Source organism: Somniosus microcephalus, chromosome 5 (assembly GCF_052327205.1).
Source record: "Somniosus microcephalus isolate GS21.2 chromosome 5, FLI_Smic_1.0, whole genome shotgun sequence".
NCBI lineage: Eukaryota > Metazoa > Chordata > Chondrichthyes > Squaliformes > Somniosidae > Somniosus > Somniosus microcephalus.
The window spans coordinates 11,861,810-11,882,279 of record NC_140991.1 but is presented as its reverse complement, the minus strand read 5'-3'; the positions used below and the strand labels follow the sequence as shown (position 1 = coordinate 11,882,279).

The 20,470-nt window shown below is 46.1% G+C and overlaps 1 protein-coding gene and 1 long non-coding RNA gene across 3 annotated transcripts in view; one reads left to right on the top strand and one right to left on the bottom strand.

Moving 5' to 3' along the window:
• The window catches only part of cpsf1 (cleavage and polyadenylation specific factor 1), a 104,083-nt gene extending 86,312 nt beyond the window's left edge, over positions 1 to 17,771 (bottom strand). The window contains exons 1-7 of one of the 2 annotated variants that reach the window (XM_085987322.1): positions 17,608 to 17,771; positions 16,073 to 16,227; positions 10,107 to 10,134; positions 7,757 to 7,890; positions 6,749 to 6,829; positions 5,000 to 5,151; positions 3,343 to 3,489 (exon numbers count right to left, since the gene is read on the bottom strand). In XM_085987322.1, coding sequence (XP_085843448.1) covers positions 3,343 to 3,489; positions 5,000 to 5,151; positions 6,749 to 6,829; positions 7,757 to 7,890; positions 10,107 to 10,134; positions 16,073 to 16,216 — 686 coding nt within the window. In that variant the 5' untranslated portion in view covers positions 16,217 to 16,227; positions 17,608 to 17,771. Of the gene's footprint in view, positions 1 to 3,342; positions 3,490 to 4,999; positions 5,152 to 6,748; positions 6,830 to 7,756; positions 7,891 to 10,106; positions 10,135 to 16,072; positions 16,228 to 17,607 lie in introns of those variants that run through there. The other variant, XM_085987323.1, reaches the window with a different exon arrangement.
• A 107-nt stretch (positions 17,772 to 17,878) lies between these two features.
• The window catches only part of LOC147116886 (uncharacterized), a 45,952-nt gene continuing 43,360 nt past the window's right edge, over positions 17,879 to 20,470 (top strand). Inside the window, exon 1 of the long non-coding RNA XR_015078325.1 lies at positions 17,879 to 19,392. This is a non-coding gene — a long non-coding RNA (uncharacterized LOC147116886). The remainder of the gene's footprint in view (positions 19,393 to 20,470) is intronic.

Here is a 20,470-nt window from a genome sequence, read left to right as displayed (position 1 = left end):
TATGCTGGATTCAGTGTTCTAACTAGGCAATTCCAATGAATTGTGACATAGAACTATTAGTTAAAACCCTACCAGTCAGTCACTGTGGCAGCACAGATTGCTCATTCTAAATACATTCCCCATCCATTAAGGAAGGCAACTGCTAAATGAGATAAATCGGTGCCTGCTGATGTGGCACGGCATTTAAGTGCAATCAATAATCAACAGTAGGGGTCGACAGTAAAATCTACCTTGCATCCTGCCTGTGTGTAAACCACACCAGTTGGTTTGGAAGTTGCATTTGATTTTAAAAATCTATATCGGCAGATCTAATTTTCTAGCAACAGGGCTGACGTTTAGCAGCAATTTTTCATTTCATAGCAACTTAGGACTGGAAAATACTGTGCAGCCATCTGGCTAGTCTCAAAAACAAATAGCTCTCAATCATGGGGAATTTTCAGCCCCCTCTCCAGGATCTCTATTTCTGGTCCCCACTCCTCATTAGTCTCCCCCACCCCCTTCCCGTGATCTCCAATTCCATCATCTCCATTCCCTGCTGTGCTACTTTCCCCTCCGGCCCTCGACCACCAACGCCTCTTTCTCGCCCTGTCTGTACCACCGCGGCGCTTTTATTGGAGCAGGGCAGGTGTGAAGCAGGTCCTGGTCATGCGTCCAATTAAAAATTTGCATCTGTGCCGATATTTCCATGAGTTAATTGCCGGTGCTGCAGCTGTGACCTGCTGATCAAAACTTTACAGAACAAGGCAGGCTGAGTGCTACACATAGGATCATCGAAACATCGAGATAGGAGCAGGAGTAGGCCATTCGGCCCCTTGAGCCTGCTCCGCCATTCAATGTGATCATGGCTGATCATCCAAATTCAGTACCCTGTCCCTGCTTTCTCCCCATATCCCTTGATCCCTTTAGCCTTAAGAAATATATCCAACTCCTTCTTGAATATATTTAATGAATTGGCCTCCACCGCCCTCTGTGGTAGAGAATTCCACAGGTTCACCACTCTCTGGGTGAAGAAATTCCTCCTCATTTCTGTCCTAAAGGGCTTACCCCTTATCCTTAGACTGTGACCCCTGGTTCTGGACTCCTCGACCATCGGGAACATCCTTCCTGCATCTAGTCTGCCCAGTCCTGTCAGAATTTTATAAGTTTCAATGAGATCCCCTCTCATTCTTCTAAACTCCAGCGAGTACAAGCCCAATCGTCCCAATCTCTCCTCATACGTCATTCCTGCCATCCCAGGTATCAGCCTGGTGAATCTTCGCTGAACTCCTTCCATGGCAAGAACGTCCTTCCTCAGATAAGGCGACCAAAACTGCACGCAATACTCAAGGTGCGGTCTCACCAAGGCCTTGTACAACTGTAGCAAGACATCCTTGTTCCTGTACTCAAACCCTCTCGCTACGAAGGCCAACATACCATTTGTCTTCTTAACCGCCTGCTGCACCTGCATGCTTACCTTCAGCGACTGGTGCACAAGGACACCCAGGTCTCGTTGCACTTCTCCTTCTCCCAATCTATTGCCATTCAGATAATAATCTGCCTTCCTGTTTTTGCCACCAAAGTGGATAACCTCGCATTTATCCACGTTATATTGCATCTGCCATGCTTCTGCCCAATCACCCAACCTGTCCAAATCATCCTGGAGTTTCTCGGCATCCTCCTCACAGCACACACGCCCACCCAGCTTTGTCGTCTGCAAATTTGGAGATATTACATCTAATTCCCTTGTCTAGATCATTAATATATATTGTGAATAGCTGGGGTCCAAGGACCGATCCCTGCAGTACCCCACTAGTCACTGCCTGCCACTCTGAAAAAGACCCGTTTATTCCAACTCTTTGCTTTCTGTCTGCCAACCAGTTCTCTATCCAAGTCAATACCATGTGCCTTAACTTTACACGCTAATCTCTTAAGCGGGACCTTATCAAAAGCCTTCTGAAAGTCCAAATACACCACATCCACTGGTTCTCCCTTATCTATTTTACTAGTTACATCCTCAAAAAATTCCAGATTAGTCAAGCACGATTTACCTTTTGTAAATCCATGCTGACTTTGTCCGATCCTGTCACCGTTTTCCAAGTGCTCTGCTATTACATCTTTTATAATGGACTCTAGCATTTTCCCCACTACCGATGTCAGGCTTACCGGTCTGTAATTCCCCGTTTTCTCTCTACCACCTTTTTTGAACAGTGGGGTAACATTAGCTACCTTCCAATCCATACACAAACAACTATTGAAATGGACTCGGCACTGCAATAAAGAGACCGCTCAAGGCCCAGTCTACCTTGATCCTATTTGCTCCCGGCTTGTTTACGAATATTTCCTAGACAAAGAGTGATGAACAAACAGAACAGACTCCCAGATAGAGGAGTGGAGGTGAAACCTCCACAATTAAGAAACAAATAGATGAAGGACTGTAGGATTCTTCTGAATGGATGAATGAAGATGGGTCAAATGGCCTTCTTTATTCGTAATTACCTTGTGATTTCATTTAAAATGTATAAAGAGAGCCTCCTTCCTCCCAGACAAATAAAACAACAAGTGGATAGCTGAGAGAGTGAAACATTAGAATTAGGTGCAGGAGTAGGCCACTCGGCCCCTCGAGCCTGCTCCGCCATTCAATAAGATCATGGTTGATCTGATTACTCCACATTGCCGCCTACCCCCGATAACCTTTCGCCCCCTTTCCATGTGACACTGCTCCAGGCTGTGTACGTGTACGGTGGGCAAAAACAAGATCACACTTGGCTTGGATGTCCCGCTTCTCCCCAGCGTCGAATATCCTGCTGTCGCTCCCTTATGTGCACATGAACAAACTTCATGACTGAGAGCAGCTGTTCCACCTTTGCCCGCACACCAGAAAACGCTGCATTAAACAAAGGTATAATCTCTCAGCGACCACACTTCCATCACAACGATCACGCTGGTGATAGAACACCATCAGCAACAAATAAACGTCCTTGCTATGGTTATAACAAACATACTGCGAGGGTAGTGGGAGAAATATGATAAATAGAATGATTCAGACAACAAGGTAAGAAGCTAGCGACTTTGTTACTCTAGCAGGAGGGGCTGGAGAGAGGTTGTTTGACCAAAAAAAAAAATGGAGAGAAGCACGGACAATAATAAAGGTAACAAAAAAATGCTGACAACTGGAAATAAAAACAGCAAATTCCACAACATTAAGTCCGTCAGCATCTGAAAGAGGGAGAAATAATACTGGTTACTGTGAAGGGTCGCCACCTGAAACAGTAAACTGTCTTTTTTTCTTTCAGATATTGCTGGTCCCTCTGTGCATTTTCAGCATTTTGTGTTTTCATTTACGGGGGAACAGTGTGTACATACCCAGGCCAAGTCTGGTTAGGCTCAAAGAGGATGAGTAACGTGGGCTCGTAGTAACCGTACAGGAACTGCATGTCAATCACATTCAGCAACTTTTCATCCAGCTCTCGAACGTCGATGATGTAACTGGGGAGGAAACTGGATTTCTGCCTGTGGGTGAGAGAGTGTGCGCTGATCAGCTGGAAACAGCAATACTATCAGAATCAATGCTGCTGTAAAGGCATTCCATTTCTCCTTTACATTAAAACACAGCAAGCCTCAATCTCACTCGCTGATGAACAGTGTTATAGTATACGAGATTTCAGTAAAACAATAGTGAATCTCCCGTAACGTTCCTCACAGTGGATATCCTGCTTTATAATATTAGAGTGTTATACTGTACCATGTACAGGAAACTTTGGTTTATCCGGAGGTTAACTGTCCGGAATGCTCGATCCACCGGCAAAATTCAGGAGTCGGTTCAGTAAGTTTTTTTTCTTTTCGTTGCTTTTTTTTCACCAGTCAGGCTCTGCAAGGTCTAGCTAAAGCTGTTGCTTAGCTACAGAGACGCTTGCAAGCTACGGCCGACTGTTTAGAAGCTGTTGCTAAGCAACAGGGTTTGTTGCTAGCTACGGAGCTCAAAAGCTTCCGTATGTTTTAACATTAGCGCTGGTTTGTCCGGCAGTTTTGATGGGACGGCAACAGCTCGGTCCCGTCAGTGCCGGATATCACAAAGTTTCCCGTAATGCACAGTATGTTATTCTACTGTTATGACGCAGTTATCTTTAATCTAGCTTCTCCCTTTGAAGCCACATAATTTAATCACGGTCTATGAAAGGATATCGTGAGGAGCATTAGAGGTTAATTGTTCTTGGTAATTGAACTTTGCAGATTGGCGGCTGCTTGTATTCTGGTTCCAGGGGAGAAGAAACCAGCCTGAAATGGCTGCCTTTCTTTTTTTATACTTTTAATACATGCAGGTGTGACAAACTCAGTAGGTAATGGGCGAGACATTTTTAAGCCATTTTTCCTTGAACCACAAAAAGCACCCATTAGTATAGTTATACTCCAACTCATTTTCCCCCCAGGATTTCAAACCTCCTTTCCCTCCTCAATCTTCCCTTTTTCCTCGAGATTTTTAAATCCAAGCTTGGTATCACTTAATCACTACTCCATCCTCCCCTAAACTCTTTCCAACCATGGCACTCTTCTGCACTATGAGCCTTGCTCCTTTACTTTGGGTTTGTCAATAAAATTAAGCACCCACTACACTTCACTGAATAGTGGATGGATGATGAGGCTAAGTAATGCCACGTTGTGTTTTAGCATCCTAGAGATACAAAATCCAATTGTGAAACCAGCTGTCTCTTGATGAGTTTACCTTGTTTTTCCTTCCCTTCTTTCCCCAAGGCGTTGACTATTTGCTGTGATGCAGATTCACAGCTACTAGTCACCCCTTACCCAAACCGGCCATTGCTCATGTACGAGCCTTCTGAGTGGGATAATGGCCACTTGGGCCTGGCACTCGAGGGCAACTGGTATCTGTGGAGCCCTACACAAGCAAGAAGTCAATGTCAGGAGAGATGGGTGGAAAGGACAAAATGAGAAGGAAAACACTAACTAATAAAGAATTTTATATATGCAGCAATAAACATTTTTTTAAATTTTAATCATAGCTCACCCCTCCCCCATAACTCCATCTTGTTCATCACTTAAGGTGTCCCTTCGGAAAGGCAGGACCACCAGTTGCGTTCCATAGATCAGCATCACCGCACAGCGTCCATCTGGGTCCACACGCACCAGAGGGATGTGAACATTTTGCACAAAACCATCCTGTCAAGAGAGGCAGAGGCAGAAAATAAGGAAATTGTTCTGCAAATCCAATGGGGAATTCAGGAGAAACTTCTTTACCCAGAGAGTGGTTATAATGTGGAGCTTGGAGCAAATAGCAGAGATAAAAGGATATGCTGAAAGAGTTAGATGAAGTAGGGTGGGAGGAGGCTTGTGTGGTGGATAGACAATGGCCCAGAAATTCAGGTCTCCACAGGCGAGTACGCACGGGGTACTCGCCCGTAAGCCCAATGGAAGCTGGTTCCGTGCATGCACTGCGCATGCGCGGGAAACCGGAACTTCCGTTCCCTTAAAGGAAGGGGTTCAGAGGTCGAACGCGTGCGCCGGAGAGGCAGCGCGTACGCATCGAGCTTATTTTTTGTTGCAGGTTTCTCCGGGAGGGTAAGTCTCCAGGAGTTACATATGTAAAAAAAGCAGGCACAAAGCCTGCTTTTAACAAGGTAAATGGTGAATTAATTAAAATTAAAAAAATTTTTCCACAGGTTTATTATTTTTAAATACTTTAAAGAAAGGTAAGTTTATTTTTAGCCCCGTTAAAAAATGTAATTAATTTTTTCAAAAATTTAAATTATTGTTTAAAATAGTTATTTTATGTAATTTATAGTTATTTTAATAAAAATGTGATTTAAAAAAAAAATGTATTTGAAGTTTTAGTGATGTTTTGGGGCTTATAGTATTTAATAGTTTTGACAGGTCTTCCTGTCATTTTTGTGAATGGGCATTTCCCTGCTACCATTGTCTCTCCATGGCCCACGTGATCCCAGGGGACGCATTGAACTACCTGCGCCCCTGGGATACGCAAGCACTGCGCGCCGGCCGTTGGAGCAGGCCCAGGATCGGAATCCCACGGGGACCCACAGCTCAACGGCCGGCGCGCTAGGTAAGTGCAGGTCGGGGGCTTGTACCCGCGGGAAGCCTCCGACCCGAATTTCTGGGCCAATAACATAGACCAGTTGGGCCAAATGGCCTGTTTCTGTGCTGTACATTCTATCCAATTAAAAATCTATCAATCTCAGTTTTGACTTTTTCAATTGATCCCCAACCGCAACAGGTTTCCACTACCCTGTGTGTGAAGAAGTGCTTCCTGACATCACCCCTGTACAGCCTAGCTCTAATTTTAAGATTATGTCCCCTTGTTCAGGACTCCCCCCCCCCCCCCCCACCAGAGGAAATAGTTTCTTTCTATCTACCTTATCAAATTTGTTAATCATCTTAAGCACCTCAATTAGATCTTGCATACTATTCCTTTGCTTGTTGACACTCAAGTGTTGAAATCACTGCACTCTTCTCCCATTCTTTCCCAGGACGTCAGAGTCGTGGAATTCCTTTCCTCCCTCAATCTTCCCTTCTTCCTATAATCTACAGGCTTCTTACTGTCACCTAACCACTACCCCTTGATTTGCTGCAACTCTCATCACCCTTAGTGGTACCCTGCTCTATGCAGCTTGCTACTTTGCCAGAGAAATTAAAAGCCATGACAAGACAGAAAACACACTGGGGGGCAAGGGGACTAAAGATCTCGTTCTGCCGTGTCACACTGCGCAAACATTTGGATATACATTCGCAACTGAAATCCTACCTTCAGCTCAGGCTCCTCAAAATAATGCAGTGAGAGTGTTTTCAGGTCATGGGTTCCAGGGTCATACTCGACCACAGACAGCTTAAAAAAAAAAGGAAAACAGCAGACATGTTAAAACTAAACAGATCCTTCAGCACCAGGGCAGCTGCAAATCTAATAGATACTTGCATAGGAGCGTATATACAGGTACTCCTTATAGAAGACAAATGTCATATGGAGCTGTACAGGGAAGGATATATTCACTGTACAGGATGTGTATTTCTGAGAGGTATTCTACACACTATCTGGTTCTGGACTCGACAAAGGGCAGGAATTCTACTTATAATTGGCTCCATACATGCGTACCATGGAGCCTGATGTAAAGCCTAAATCCACGTTCCTGTTATGTTTCATATAACTCATGTTGTCGCTACTAACTGATTTTCAATTTAGAATTTATCTGCCAATAAGGGAACAGCACCAAAAACTGCCCTTTTTAAACTTCCCGGCCCACAATTTTCAAAAAGAACCGACCAGCAAATAAGAAATGCAGTCGCAAATAGGACCGAGCCACCTGCGCATTGAGCACTGAAGTGTCAGGGCTCGGGATCTGATAGGAACAGGAGGAGGCCATTCAGCCCCTCGAGCCCGTTCCCCTATTCTATTAGATCATGGCTAATCTATACATCATCTCCATTTCACCAGCCTTGATCCCTAACTCTGGATACCCTTACTCAACAAATAAATCTATCAATCTCAGTCTTGAAAATTTCAATCGATCCACAGCCTTTTGGGGGAGGGAGTTCCAGATTTCCACGACTGTTTGTGAAAAGGTGCTTCCTGATTTTACTTCTGAATGGCCTGGCTCGGCTCTAATTTTAAGATCAAGCCTCCTTGTTCTGGGATTTCACACTGGAGGAAATTGTTTCTCTGTATCTACCCTCTCGAATTCTGTTAACATTTTAAACACCCCAGTTAGATTGCCTCTCAACCTTCTAAATACAAGGGAACACACACACGTCAGCTTACCTTGGCATCCTTGAAGCTGAGGAGGAGTGCATCCCGCTTGGAACCAGCAAGCTGCACGCTGGCTATGGACATGACATTCCCAAAGAGCGCAAAAGAAGCCACCTGCTCCAGCTTCTCTTTCCGACCTTTAACCTCTACAGACAAAACAGGAGACAGACATTAAGAAATAAAAATATAAACCTGATCCTTTCTGCAATTTATTTATACCAATCTAAGGCAACGAACTATTCATCTCTCAGTTGCACAGTTTATTCATTTGCAGGCCATGTACTCCACTCAGTCCTCAGAGCTGTCTCGGTCAAACTTCTGACAAGTCACATCAACATTTTTAACATTGTCCTAGTTTAACTTTCTAGCTGTGACTCAATGGCCAAGAGTATCAACTTTTTCAAAATGGCAGGTCGATGGAGACATGGAAGATAGCAATAAAGGTATGCTTCAAATCTCTTCCCTTTCCCCAGCGTAGAAACACTGACTCTTGAATTCAGAAGAATGAGAGGGGATCTCATTGAAGCGTACAAAATTATTACAGGGCTTGATAGGGTGGATGCGGGGAGAATGTTTCCCTTGGCTGGGAAGTCTAGAACCAGGGACCACAGCCTCAGGATAAAGGGTAGGCCATTCAGGACGGAGATGAGTAGAAATTTCTTCACACAGAGGGTGGTGAATCTTTGGAATTCTCTACCCCACAGGGCTGTGGAGGCTCAGTCATTGGGTATATTCAAAACGGAAGTCGATAGAGTTCTGACTAGTAAGGGCATCAAGAGATAAGGTGATAGGGCCGGTGAATGGAGTTGAGGCAGAAGATCAGCCATGATCTCATTGAATGGCGGAGCAGGCTCAAAGGGCCGAATGGCCTACTCCTGCTCCTATTTCTTATGTTTGTGGCCCCCAAGGCTAAATGGTGTACATATATACAGCCTTTAGGGACTAGGGCTCCCTGTAGAGTGCAGCAGCATTCACCTTGCACAAGGTGACAGTCTCCGTGAGTCTAAACGAGTGTCGGGACACTGTCTGGACCATGGGAGCAGCACAGTGGAGACTCATCGTCATCTCTCTGTATCCAGAGTTGCCCTTTCCACCAGAAGTCACAGAGCAGTGATCAGGAGCGAGAACCCTAGCTCATTTTTATTCCCCTCCCTAGTTTGAGAATTTGTAGCCCTTAGATTCTGACCCAACTGCCAACTAACCAACTCAGTTCAAGTTGCTTTATAATTTTTCGAACCAATGAGTCACAGAACTGCATATCTGTTCCACGTTCATGTCATATTTTCTGTTTTTGTAAGTTGAATTTTTCAGGAAGACAGAAAATCCTCTGGAAAGAAGTGAGAGCAGCTTAGCACAACGACATGGGATGTATAAACCACCCACGTCGTGTAGGGTAGCCTAGGTTAAAGAACATACAATTTACTCTAATATTGAAATGTCAGTCAAGACTTGGAAACAGATCACATGCTATTAACTCGCTGGCAAGCAATCAATCCAAAGAAGAGTTTGTGGAAATAGTTAAGAAAACGAGTGAACAAAAAGATTTGTATTTATATAGCGCCTTTCACGACCTCAGGATGTCCCAAAGCGTTTTACAGCCAATTAAGTACTTTTGAAGCTCGACACCATCCAGGACAAAGCAGCCCACTTGATTGGCACCCCATCCACCACCTTAAACATTCACTCCCTCCACCACCGGCGTACCGTGGCTGCAGTGTGTACCATCTGCAAGATGCACTGTAGCAACTCGCCAAGGCTTCTTCGGCAGCACCTCCCAAACCTGCGACCTCTTCCACCTAGAAGGACAAGGGCAGCAGGCGCATGGGAACACCACCACCTGCAAGTTCCCCTCCAAGTCACACACCATCCTGACTTGGAAATATATCGCCGATCCTTCATCGTCGCAGGGTCAAAATCCTGGAACTCCCTCCCTAACAGCACTGTGGAAGTACCTTCACCACACGGACTGCAGCGGTTGCAGAAGGCGGCTCACCACCACCTTCTCGAGGGCAATTAGGGATGGACAATTAATACGGGCCCTGCCAACAACGCCCACAACACAGGAACAAATATTTTTTTAAAGTGCAGTCACTGTTGTGGACGGAAAAGATTCCTACATTACCTGACGAAAAACGGCACCACTGACATCTTAGTGGCAACCTAGATTTTGTGCTGAAGTCTCTGGAGTGGGTCTTGAACCCACAACCTGCTGACTCAGAGGCGAGAGTGAGTGCTACCCACTGAGCCACGGCAGGCACATCAATTAGACGGTTGTTTTCTGCAACTGCCTATCCACATCTAAAGTACTGGACAACAAGAATCGAGTCTGTTAAATATCTGTATAAAAAGAGAGCAGTGTTACCTGAAGGCTTGTCTCCTTTTACTGTGCTCTGCAAGTATAAAAAATACCAATTAGTATTAACCCCTAAACCAAATCCGAAATACTGTGGATGCTGGATATCTGAACAAAAAACAAAAAATGCTGGAAACACTCAGCAGGTCAGGCAGCATCTGGTGAGAGAGAAACAGTTAACGTTTCATAGAAACATAGAAGATAGGAGCAGGATTAGGCCATTCGGCCCCTCGAGCCTGCTCCGCCATTTAATGTGATCATGGCTGATCATCCAAACTCAGTACCCTGTCCCTGCCTTCTCCCCATATCCCTTGATCCCTTTAGCCTTAAGAAATATATCCAACTCCTTCTTGAATATATTTAATGAATTGGCCTCTACTGCCTTCTGTGGTAGAGAATTCCACAGGTTCACCACTCTCTGGGTGAAGAAATTCCTCCTCATTTCAGTCCTAAATGTCTTACCCCTTATCCTTAGACTGTGACCCCTGGCTCTGGACTCCCCCGCCATCGGGAACATCCTTCCTGCATCTAGTCTGCCTAGTCCTGTCAGAATGTTATAAGTTTCAATGAGATTCCCTCTCATTCTTCTAAACTCCAGCGAATATAAGCCTAATCGAACCAATCTCTCCTCATACGTCATTCCTGCCATCCCAGGTATCAGTCTGGTGAATCTTCGCTGCACTCCCTCCATGGCAAGAACATCCTTCCTCAGATTAAGGCGACCAAAACTGCACACAATACTCAAGATGTGGTCTCACCAAGGCCCTGTACAACTGCAGCAAGACATCCTTGCTCCTGTACTCGAATCCTCTCACTATGAAGGCCAACATACCATTTGCCTTCTTAACCGCCTGCTGCACCTGCATGCTTAGCTTCAGCGACTGGTACACAAGGACACCCAGGTCTCGTTGCACTTCCCCTTCTCCCAATCTATTGCCGTTCAGATGATAATCCGCCTTCCTGTTTTTGCCACCAAAGTGGATAACCTCGCATTTATCCACATTATACTGCATCTGCCATGCATCTCACCCAACCTGTCCAAATCATCCTGGAGTTTCTCGGCATCCTCCTCACAGCACACACGCCCACCCAGCTTTGTGTCGTCTGAAAACTTGGAGATATTACATCTAGTTCCCTTGTCTAGATCATTTATATATATTGTGAATAGCTGGGGTCCAAGGACCGATCCCTGCGGTACCCCACTAGTCACTGCGGGCCACTCGGAAAAAGACCCGTTTATTCCAACTCTTTGCTTCCTGTCTGCCAACCAGTTCTCTATCCAAGACAGTACCTTACCCCCAATCCCATGTGCCTTAACTTTACACGCTAATCTCTTTCAGTCTTCTGAAAGTCCAAATACACCACATCCACTGGTTGTCCCTTATCTATTCTACCAGTTACATCCTCAAAAAATTCCAGTAGATTAGTCAAGCACGATTTACCTTTTGTAAATCCATGTTGACTTTGTTCGATCCTGTCACTGTTTTCCAAGTGCTCTGCTATTACATCTTTTATAATGGACTCTAGCATTTTCCCCACTACCGATGTCAGGCTTACCGGTCTATAATTTCCCCGTTTTCTCTCTACCACCTTTTTTGAATAATGGGGTTACATTAGCTACCCTCCAATCCATGGGAACTGTTCCAGAGTCTATAGAATTTTGGAAGATGACCAGCAATGCATCTACTATTTCTAGGGCCACTTCCTTAAGTACCCTAGGTTGTAGAAAGATCAGGTCAATGATCTTTCATCAGAACTACCTATTAATCCCCATCTGTGTACTGTTGACTTGCAAGGAAAACCCTGGCAAAACAGTTAGCTGTCTGTGAGGATCGGTTAGTAAGCTCTTTGATAACTATTACTCCTGATATAGTTTACATACAGCTCAAGCATCAGAAGTTATAATGAATGAAATGTTTCCTTTGTATGTCGCAACTGTGTTTAGCAGATTCTGGCAAGGGAACTACATGACCTCCGGGTAAATTTGCGGTTTTGCTTTTAGAAACTCGCTGTGCGCCAGCTGGCTTCCACCGTTTCATCCATTCCAAGGCCTGGCCTTGAAAGCTGCTGTTTGATGGCTGAGCCTTGGCTCCCAGCCTTTCCCTCCTCTGCTGATACTCGGGCTGGAAAGTCAGGTGCAGAAACTACACAGTGATGGCAGCCTTGGCCAGGAGAGCAGTCAGCGCACACTGAGATTACCACTTACTTGTTTATGTTTCAAGATTCAGATATGGGCAGGGAGGCGCACTTGTCACACCAATAATCAAGGCGAAGGCTACTGCACTTTATCCTGGAACAACTGACATTCACCACTCAGTTAACAAATACAACTCCCGCTGGCAGAAAGTCAGTACAACACGAGCACACAGACAGCACACACCATACTCCCGGCTAGTCACAGTTACAAATAAAAAAGGATTTTTATAGCTTGTTTGGTAGTTCAGTCGATAATTCAAAATGTGACTGCGCCACGCTGACCAGAAAATCTCAGGCTCCACTCCTGGATGTCAGGTGCTGAAATCAGCCTCAGCAACTCTGGGCTACGGCAGGGTAAAACCAGAGAGGTTCACACATCAGCTCACTGCTGCTAATTGGCTGTGCACAGGTGGCCAGAGGAACAGGCTTGGCTGCGTGGTCAAGCATGTGCACCCTCGAGCGGTTTAGCTCCATGCGTGAAGAATGGTCCCTTGGGCAAGGTACTGGAGAGCGTCCAGTGCTCGAGGAACTGTCCAGCGGCAAAGTGTGAATGGGGGTAGACATTGGTAGCAACAAAACATATGTTGAAAACATTGTGTCTTTGTTTGGCACAACTTTTTGCAGCTCCACAACAGAATAACTGTCTGCTTCCACGACCCCCGACTGGATGGGTTGCTGCTCTAAGCCTGTGCAGGCATGTAGAGGTGCCACCCAAAAACTCAAACACCTCCCACAGTTGCACAGTCTTTAAAGTGTTGTTGAAGTTAGCTCAGTGAGTTGCTGCAGTTCATCCTGTGCACTGATGACAGAGACTGAATCCAATGGCAGGGGCACCGGTACAGAGGCTTTGAGGGGTCAGGAGGTGAGCCACTCTTCACAGCCTCTGCCCTGCTCTTGTAGCCAGTGTTGTTATGGATGACAATACATCAGCATGGGCCTTACACTAAACATCCGTAAAACAAAGGTCCTCTATCAACCTGCCCCCGCCACACAGTAATGCCCCCCGATTATCAAATCCACGACAAGGCCTTGGACAACGTGGACCACTTTCCATACCTCGGGAGCCTACTGTCAACAAGGGAAGACGTCGACGGCGAAGTCCAACACCGCCTTCAGTGTGCCAGTGCAGCCTTCGGTCGCCTGAGGAAGAGAGTGTTTGAAGACCAGGACCTCAAGCCCGGCACTAAGCTCATGGTCTACAGAGCAGCAGTGATACCCGCCCTGCTGTATGCCTCAGAGACATGGACCATGTACAGCAGGCACCTCAAAGCACTGGAGAGGTACCACCAACGCTGCCTCCGCAAGATCCTGCAAATCCATTGGCAGGATAGGCGCACCAATGTCAGTTTTCTTGCTCAGGCCAACATCCCCAGCATCGAAGCTTTGACCACACTCGATCAGCTCCGATGGACGGGTCACATTGTCCGCATGCCGGATACAAGACTCCCAAAACAAGCGCTTTACTTGGAGCTCCGGCACAGCAAGAGAGCCCCAGGTGGGCAGAGGAAACGCTTCAAGGACACCCTCAAAGCCTCCTTGAAAAAGTGCAACACATCCCCACCGACACCTGGGAATCCCTGGCCCAAGACCGCACAAAGTGGAGGAGAAGCATCCAGGAAGGCGCCGAACACCTCGAGTCTCTTCGCCGGGAGCAGGCGGAAGCCAAGCGCAGGCAGCGCACGTCAACCCAAGCACCCCACCCACCCGCCCCTTCAACCACCGTCTGCCCCACCTGTGACAGAGACTGTAGGTCTCGCATTGGATTCATCAGTCACCTGTGAACTCATTTTTAATGTGGAAGCAAGTCATCCTCGGTTCCGAGGGACTGCCTAAGAAGAAGAATTAACAGAAACTTGGGAATGTCTGTCTTCCCAGGTCCATGGAAAGGGAACGAATGTAGATACAGAAAATGCTGGAGAAACTCAGCAGGTCAGGCAGCATCTGTGAAGAGAGAAACAGAGTTAATGTTTCATGTCGGAACTGACGAAAGGTCATCGACCTGAAACGTTAACTCTGTTTCTCTCTTCACAGATGCTGCCTGACCTGCTGAGTTTCTCCAGCATTTTCTGTTTTTATTTCCGATTTCCAGCATCTGCAGTATTTTCTTTGGAATGTAGATACAGATGTGCTATAAATATATTTTCAAAGACCATGTGCGCAAGTGGTGAACACACAAGTTCTTTGCTCCTTCAACCACCTTTACTAAGGAGTTTTCTGCTCATCAACGTTTAGCTACTGGTGAAACTACAAAAACAAGATCAGGAGAATTAACACCATTATAAATCAGCTATCAAAACATGTTTTCAATGTTTTAAAAAAATACTTAAAGTGATAAAGGGATTTGATGGGGTAGATACAGAGTTATTTCCTCTGGTGGTGGAATCCAGAACAAGAGAGCACAATCTTAAAATTTGAGCGAGGTCATTCAGGAGTGAACACAGGAAGCACTTTTGTCACACAAAGGTAATGGAAATCTAGAGCTCTCCTCCCTAAAAGACTGCGGATGCTGGGGATCAATTGGACTTTTCAAGAGCGCGATCGATCGATATTTTGATAGTTAAGTGTATGAAGAGATATGGAACAAAGGCACGTAAATGGAGTTGAAGTACAGATCAGTCATGGTCTGACTAAATGGTGCATCAGGCTCGAGGGGCTGAATGGCCTACTCCCGTTCTCATGTTTCTATGTTCTGCTCTGCTTTCCTGAAGGCATTAACTTCTGTATATGGTACGGTTCCATGGGTGACAGACCGTGGCCAAAAGGTTCACTCTTCATACATGAACCTACACAGTGAGTGCCAGGAGGTTATTTGGCAGCAGGGGGAGTTAGGAATGAGATTCTGCTGAGGGAGTTTGAGGAGCTAGGATCCAAATTAAAAAGCAGAATGGTAATAATCTCTGGATTGTTACCTGAGCCACGTGCAAATTGGCATAGGGAGAAACAGATTAGAGGAGTAAATGCATGGCTCAAAGAGTGATGTGGGAGGAAGGGGTTTCAGTTCACAGGGCATTGGCATCAGCACTGAGGAAAGAGGGAGCTGTTCTTTTGGGACAGGCTCCACTTAAACCGGGCTGGGACAAGAATCCTGGCAAATCGAATAACTAGGGCAGTAGACAGGGCTTTAAACTAATGAAGTGGGGGTGGGAGGATTCAGGAAAGAGTAAATTTAAAAGCAGCAAGAGAAATGTCAAGGCTTTAGGGCAGAGTAGAGTTTTGGGTAAAAAATAAGCAGAGTGGGTCAGGAAGGGACAGGGAGAGTAACAAAGGTAAAAGGCCATCAGTGACATCAGGGAAAAATAGAAAAAGTCAAAGCTAAAGGCACTATATCGGAATGCACGAAGCATTCGCAACAAAATAGATGAATTAATAGCGCAGATAGAAATTAATAGGTTTGAACGAATAGCCATTATGGAGACGTGGTTGCAATGTGGCCAAGGTTGGGAACTAAATAATCCAGGATACTTAGCTTTTAGAAGAGATTGGCAAAATGGAAAAGGAGGAGGGGTAGCTCTGATAATAAAGGATGGGATAAAGACAGTAGAGAGAAAGGATCTTAGCTCCGAAAATCAAGAAGTAGAATCAGTTTGGGTGGAGCTAAGAAACAGCAAGGGGCAGAAAACATTGGTGGGAGTTGTTTATAGGCCCTTAAACAGTAGTTGTAATGTAGGGCAAAGTATAAATCAGGAAATTAGAGGCGCATGTAACAAGGGTAATACAGGGTAAATTGTAGGTTACAAATTTCCACATAATCAACATACTGAATTTCCATTCGAGCTCACCTCTGCGTCATGGATCAATCTGTAAACCTGCAGCTGTGATGTCCCAGCCACCACCAGATTTCGCTCAGCGTTGGAAAAGAAGCTGCAGTAGATAGCGAACTCGAGCCCCGTCGGGGGGTGTGCCTGGCGATAAACTGCATACATGCCGTCAACTCCTGCAAACAATCAAAATCAAAATACGAGAGCTGACATTTCTCTGCAATCATCGCTGATTTATTTAAATCAAGAAACCTAAGTGAAGGGCCAAGACTGGCAGTGCAGAACACCAATTAGGTTGGGAGCAGAATGAGAGATGAGGCAACCAAGTACTGATGAGGTGACACAAACCTTGGATAAACGTCCAAGAACATATTTAACTGTCTTGGGTGTTAACAAGGATAAGAACATTGGGAGCCACTGCCCAGGTTAAAAATGCATGTTAAAAACTTTCACAAGCTGTAAACGGAATGTATGCCACGAACAGAACAGAAGGAATTTCTATTGCACCTTTCACATCTGCAGGATATCCCAAAGCGCTTTACAGGCAATGAAGTACATTTGAAGTGTAGTCACTGTTGTATAGCAGTGATGACAAGGTCCCACAAACAGCAATGATTAAATGATCAGGGTCCTTGGCGGAGACTTATTAACCCCAACAATCCCTAGTTGCTGAAATCTTTCAGACTGAAAGATTAACCTAGAATTTGTGGGGTTAATAAATCACAGCAGATTTACAGATGAACCTGAGGATTTGTGGGGGTTAATAGGTCACCGCAGATTGACAGATAATCCTGGAGTTTGTGCGATTAATGGGTCTCCCCTTATTGACAAAATAACCTGGAGTTTGGGGTTTTGTCTGTCATCCCAGATTAACAGAATAACCTGGGGCTTATGGCGTTAATAGATCACCCCAGACTGACAGATTAACCCGGAGTTTGTGGGGTTAATAGATTACCCCAGACTGACAGATTAACCTGATAATTTGTGGGGTTATTAGATTACTCCAGACTGAACCCACAAACCCTGGGTTAGTCTGTCAGTCTGGGGTGATCTATTAACAGACTAACCCGGGGTTTGTGGGGTTAATAGATCACCCCAGATTGACAGATTAACCCGGGGTTCGTGGGGTTAATAGATCACCCCCAGACTGACAAGACTAACCCGGGGTTCGTGGGGTTAATAGATTACCCCCAGATTGACAGATTAATCCAGGGTTCGTGGGGTTAATAGATCACCCCAGATTGACAGATTAACCCAGAGTTTGTGGGGTTAATAGATCACCCCAGATTGACAGATTAACCCGGGGTTCGTGGGGTTAATAGATCACCCCAGACTAACCTGGCATTTGTGGGGTTAATAGATCACCCCAGACTAACAGACTAACCCGGGGTTTGTGGGGTTAATAGATCACCCCAGACTAACCCAGGGTTATTTGTCGCCCATGTTGACGCGGTGAGAGTTGCAGGGTCTCCCGGTTGGGAGTTGCGGGACACGGGGCCGGTTGCTATGAGCCGCCGCTGTTATTCTCCCACCCGGCCTACATTTTACTGACTTACCGCAGGGGCCTCTGAGCTATATTTAAAAAAAGCGCCAAACAAAGCCTGCTGCGGACCGGGGAAGGCAGCAGCGAGTGAGCAGCCGGCGAAAGGTTTGAAGATGAAAGCAATCTGACGAGGAGCCGTCCAGCAGAAGCCCCCGCCATTCACCCGCCACCGGATATCTCGCGATGGCCACTGGGCAAATCTCGTGTGGCCGGGACTCAGCCAATCACGCCGCTCCCTCAGAATATCGCGACGTTTCATTTTTTTGGGGGTGCGAGAGTTCAACTGTACGCATGCGCATTGGAAGCATGGGGGCGACAGTTGTTGGCGCCTTTTGTGGCGCGCGCGACGGCCCTCTTATCACGTGACCATGTTGGCGTCCATCTTGTGCAGCGGCCGTTGCTCTTTCTGCCTCCTTTATGAAAATAATAAGTGGCTTATTTCAAGATTCTGTTCAAAATCCACCACCTGTTTTTTCAGTCCGTAAGGGTGACCCCCAGCTTCCGGTCGCCTGTCATTTTAATTCACCGCCCCATTCCCACTCGGACCTCACTACTCGGCCTCTTGCATTGTTCCACAGAAGCTCAGCGTAAACTCGAGGAACAGCACCTCATCTTCCGATTAGGCACTTTACAGCCTTCCGGACTCAATATCGAGTTCAACAATTTCAGATCATAACCTCGGCCCCCATTATATTTTTACTTATTTTTTATCCACACCTTTGTTTTGGCCCCCTCTTTTTTTCTCTCCCACATGGCAGCTGTCTCCCATTCTGCCAGCGCATTTCACACCTAATCTAGAGCCGTCTTTTGTCTCCACTAGTCCTATCACCATCTCATCTCGTTTTGAATACCTCTTTATGTCTCTTCACTTCTCTTTTGTTCTCTCCCAGCCTGGCCTTCAGTCTTGACAAAGGGTTTGACCCGAAACGTTGACTCTATTTTCTCTCCACGGATGTTGCCTGTCCTGCTGAGTTTTTCCAGCATTTTCTGTTATTACATGTTTTTTTAATACGTTCCTGGGATGTGGGCGCCGCTGGCAAGGACAGCATTTATTGCCCATCCCTAGTTGCCCTGGAGAAGGTGGTGGTGAGCCGCCTTCTTGAACCGCTGCAGTCCGTGTGGTGAAGGTACTTCCACAGTACTGTTAGGGAGGGATTTCCAGGATTCTGACCCAGCCACGATGAAGGATCGGAGATATATTTCCAGCGGTCAGATCCTACCAAGTTGAACATGTCTCCTGAGGGAGTCAAGACTGGGCCAACTCGAGGTCATCCATCATCGTTTCGCACTGAAAGTCAGCGTTGTCCATGTTTGCCCCTGGATCGCGGTGGTAATTCAAACTTTGAGCACTGCCTGAGTCACCACAGCTCCGTTCCGCCAAGATATTGAGTTGTAAGCTATGTTCCTGTTCTCCAATCATCATTTTATTGTTTGGACAAGGTGTCTTTGTGCGTTGTCTAAGTCTGACCTCGTGTAGGATCTTCAAATAACGCAATAGAGATTTTAAAATGCGATGTAGCTACGTGCAATCTGTGGTTATATTCCACAATCAGAGGAGATGGAGGAAAATTGGCTCTTATATGTGGAACGGACTCCCCGGCAAAAGCAATTAATGTGTCTCTGAATTCCTTCAAAAATGAGATGGATAAATATCTGGTTAGGAATGGGATTGAAGCTATCGAGAAAGGTACAAGCAGAAATGATCAACTATTCCATGGAATGTAATGGTTTCCCTGCTGCTAGGACCACGGAGATGTCACCTACAAAAAGCAATAGGCCAGGATCGAATAAAGAAGATGTAAGTGTAGATGGATATTGTGGCATTTTACTTGACTATCTTTGGCCTGTCTTTGGAAGATGTTTTGCAGAACCTTCTCAGGAGACTGAATAAGTTGAGAAGAATTAATGATGAGGCAGGTTCTATATGGTTATGGAAACTGGAGATTTGATGTACCGAATGACCTATTCTCATTCATGCCTTGTTATATTTATATGTTTTTGTAAGGATCCTAGCCAATCATCTCTGGCATTTCATATGGGGAGTTAAGACAAAGAGTAGTCTTCAGATGAAGCATTGATAGAGGACAGGAAATAATTGGAGCACAGATGTCATTTAGATACCTTCTATCCATGTTTTTATATAATGCTTTGATGTTATTTATAGTTAAACTAGCTGGAGTGCCCGGCGGTGCCAAGGGTTTTTTGAGGGCATGTTGTTGTTGGAAGAGAGAGAGAGAGAGACTGGGGGGAGAAGAGAGAGACTGGGGGGAGAAGAGAGAGCGACTGGGGGGAAGAGAGAGAAAGAGAGAGAGACTGGGGGGGAAGAGAGAAAGAGAGAGAGACTGGGGGGAAGAGAGAGAAAGAGAGAGAGACTGGGGGGAGAGAGAGAAAGAGAGAGACTGGGGGGAAGAGAGAGAAAGAGAGAGAGACTGGGGGGAGAGAGAGAGACTGGGGGAAGAGAGAGAGAGAGACTGGAGGGAAGAGAGAGAGAGACAGGGGGGAAGAGAGAGACGGGGGGAAGAGAGAGAGAGAGAGAGACTGGGGGGAGAAGAGAGAGATGGGGGAAGAGAGAGAGAGAGACTGCTGGATTTAGTTCGGGATTAGCCTGGAGAGAGAGGGGGGGAAGGAGCGCCTCAGGCCTGGCCCGATGGACCCCTGCGAAGGAAGGAAGAAGGCGAGCTCTCCCTCCCTCTCACTCTTTCCCTCCCTCACCCTCTCTCTCTCCCTCCCCCTGTCTCTCCCTGCTTTACTCTCTCTCCCTCCCTGCCCCTCTCCTCTCCCTTCCTTCCCCTCTCTTCACCTTCCCTCCCCCGACCTCTCCCTCCCTCCCCCTCTCCCTCCCCCTCTCCCTCCCTCCCCCCTCCTGTCCCTCCCTC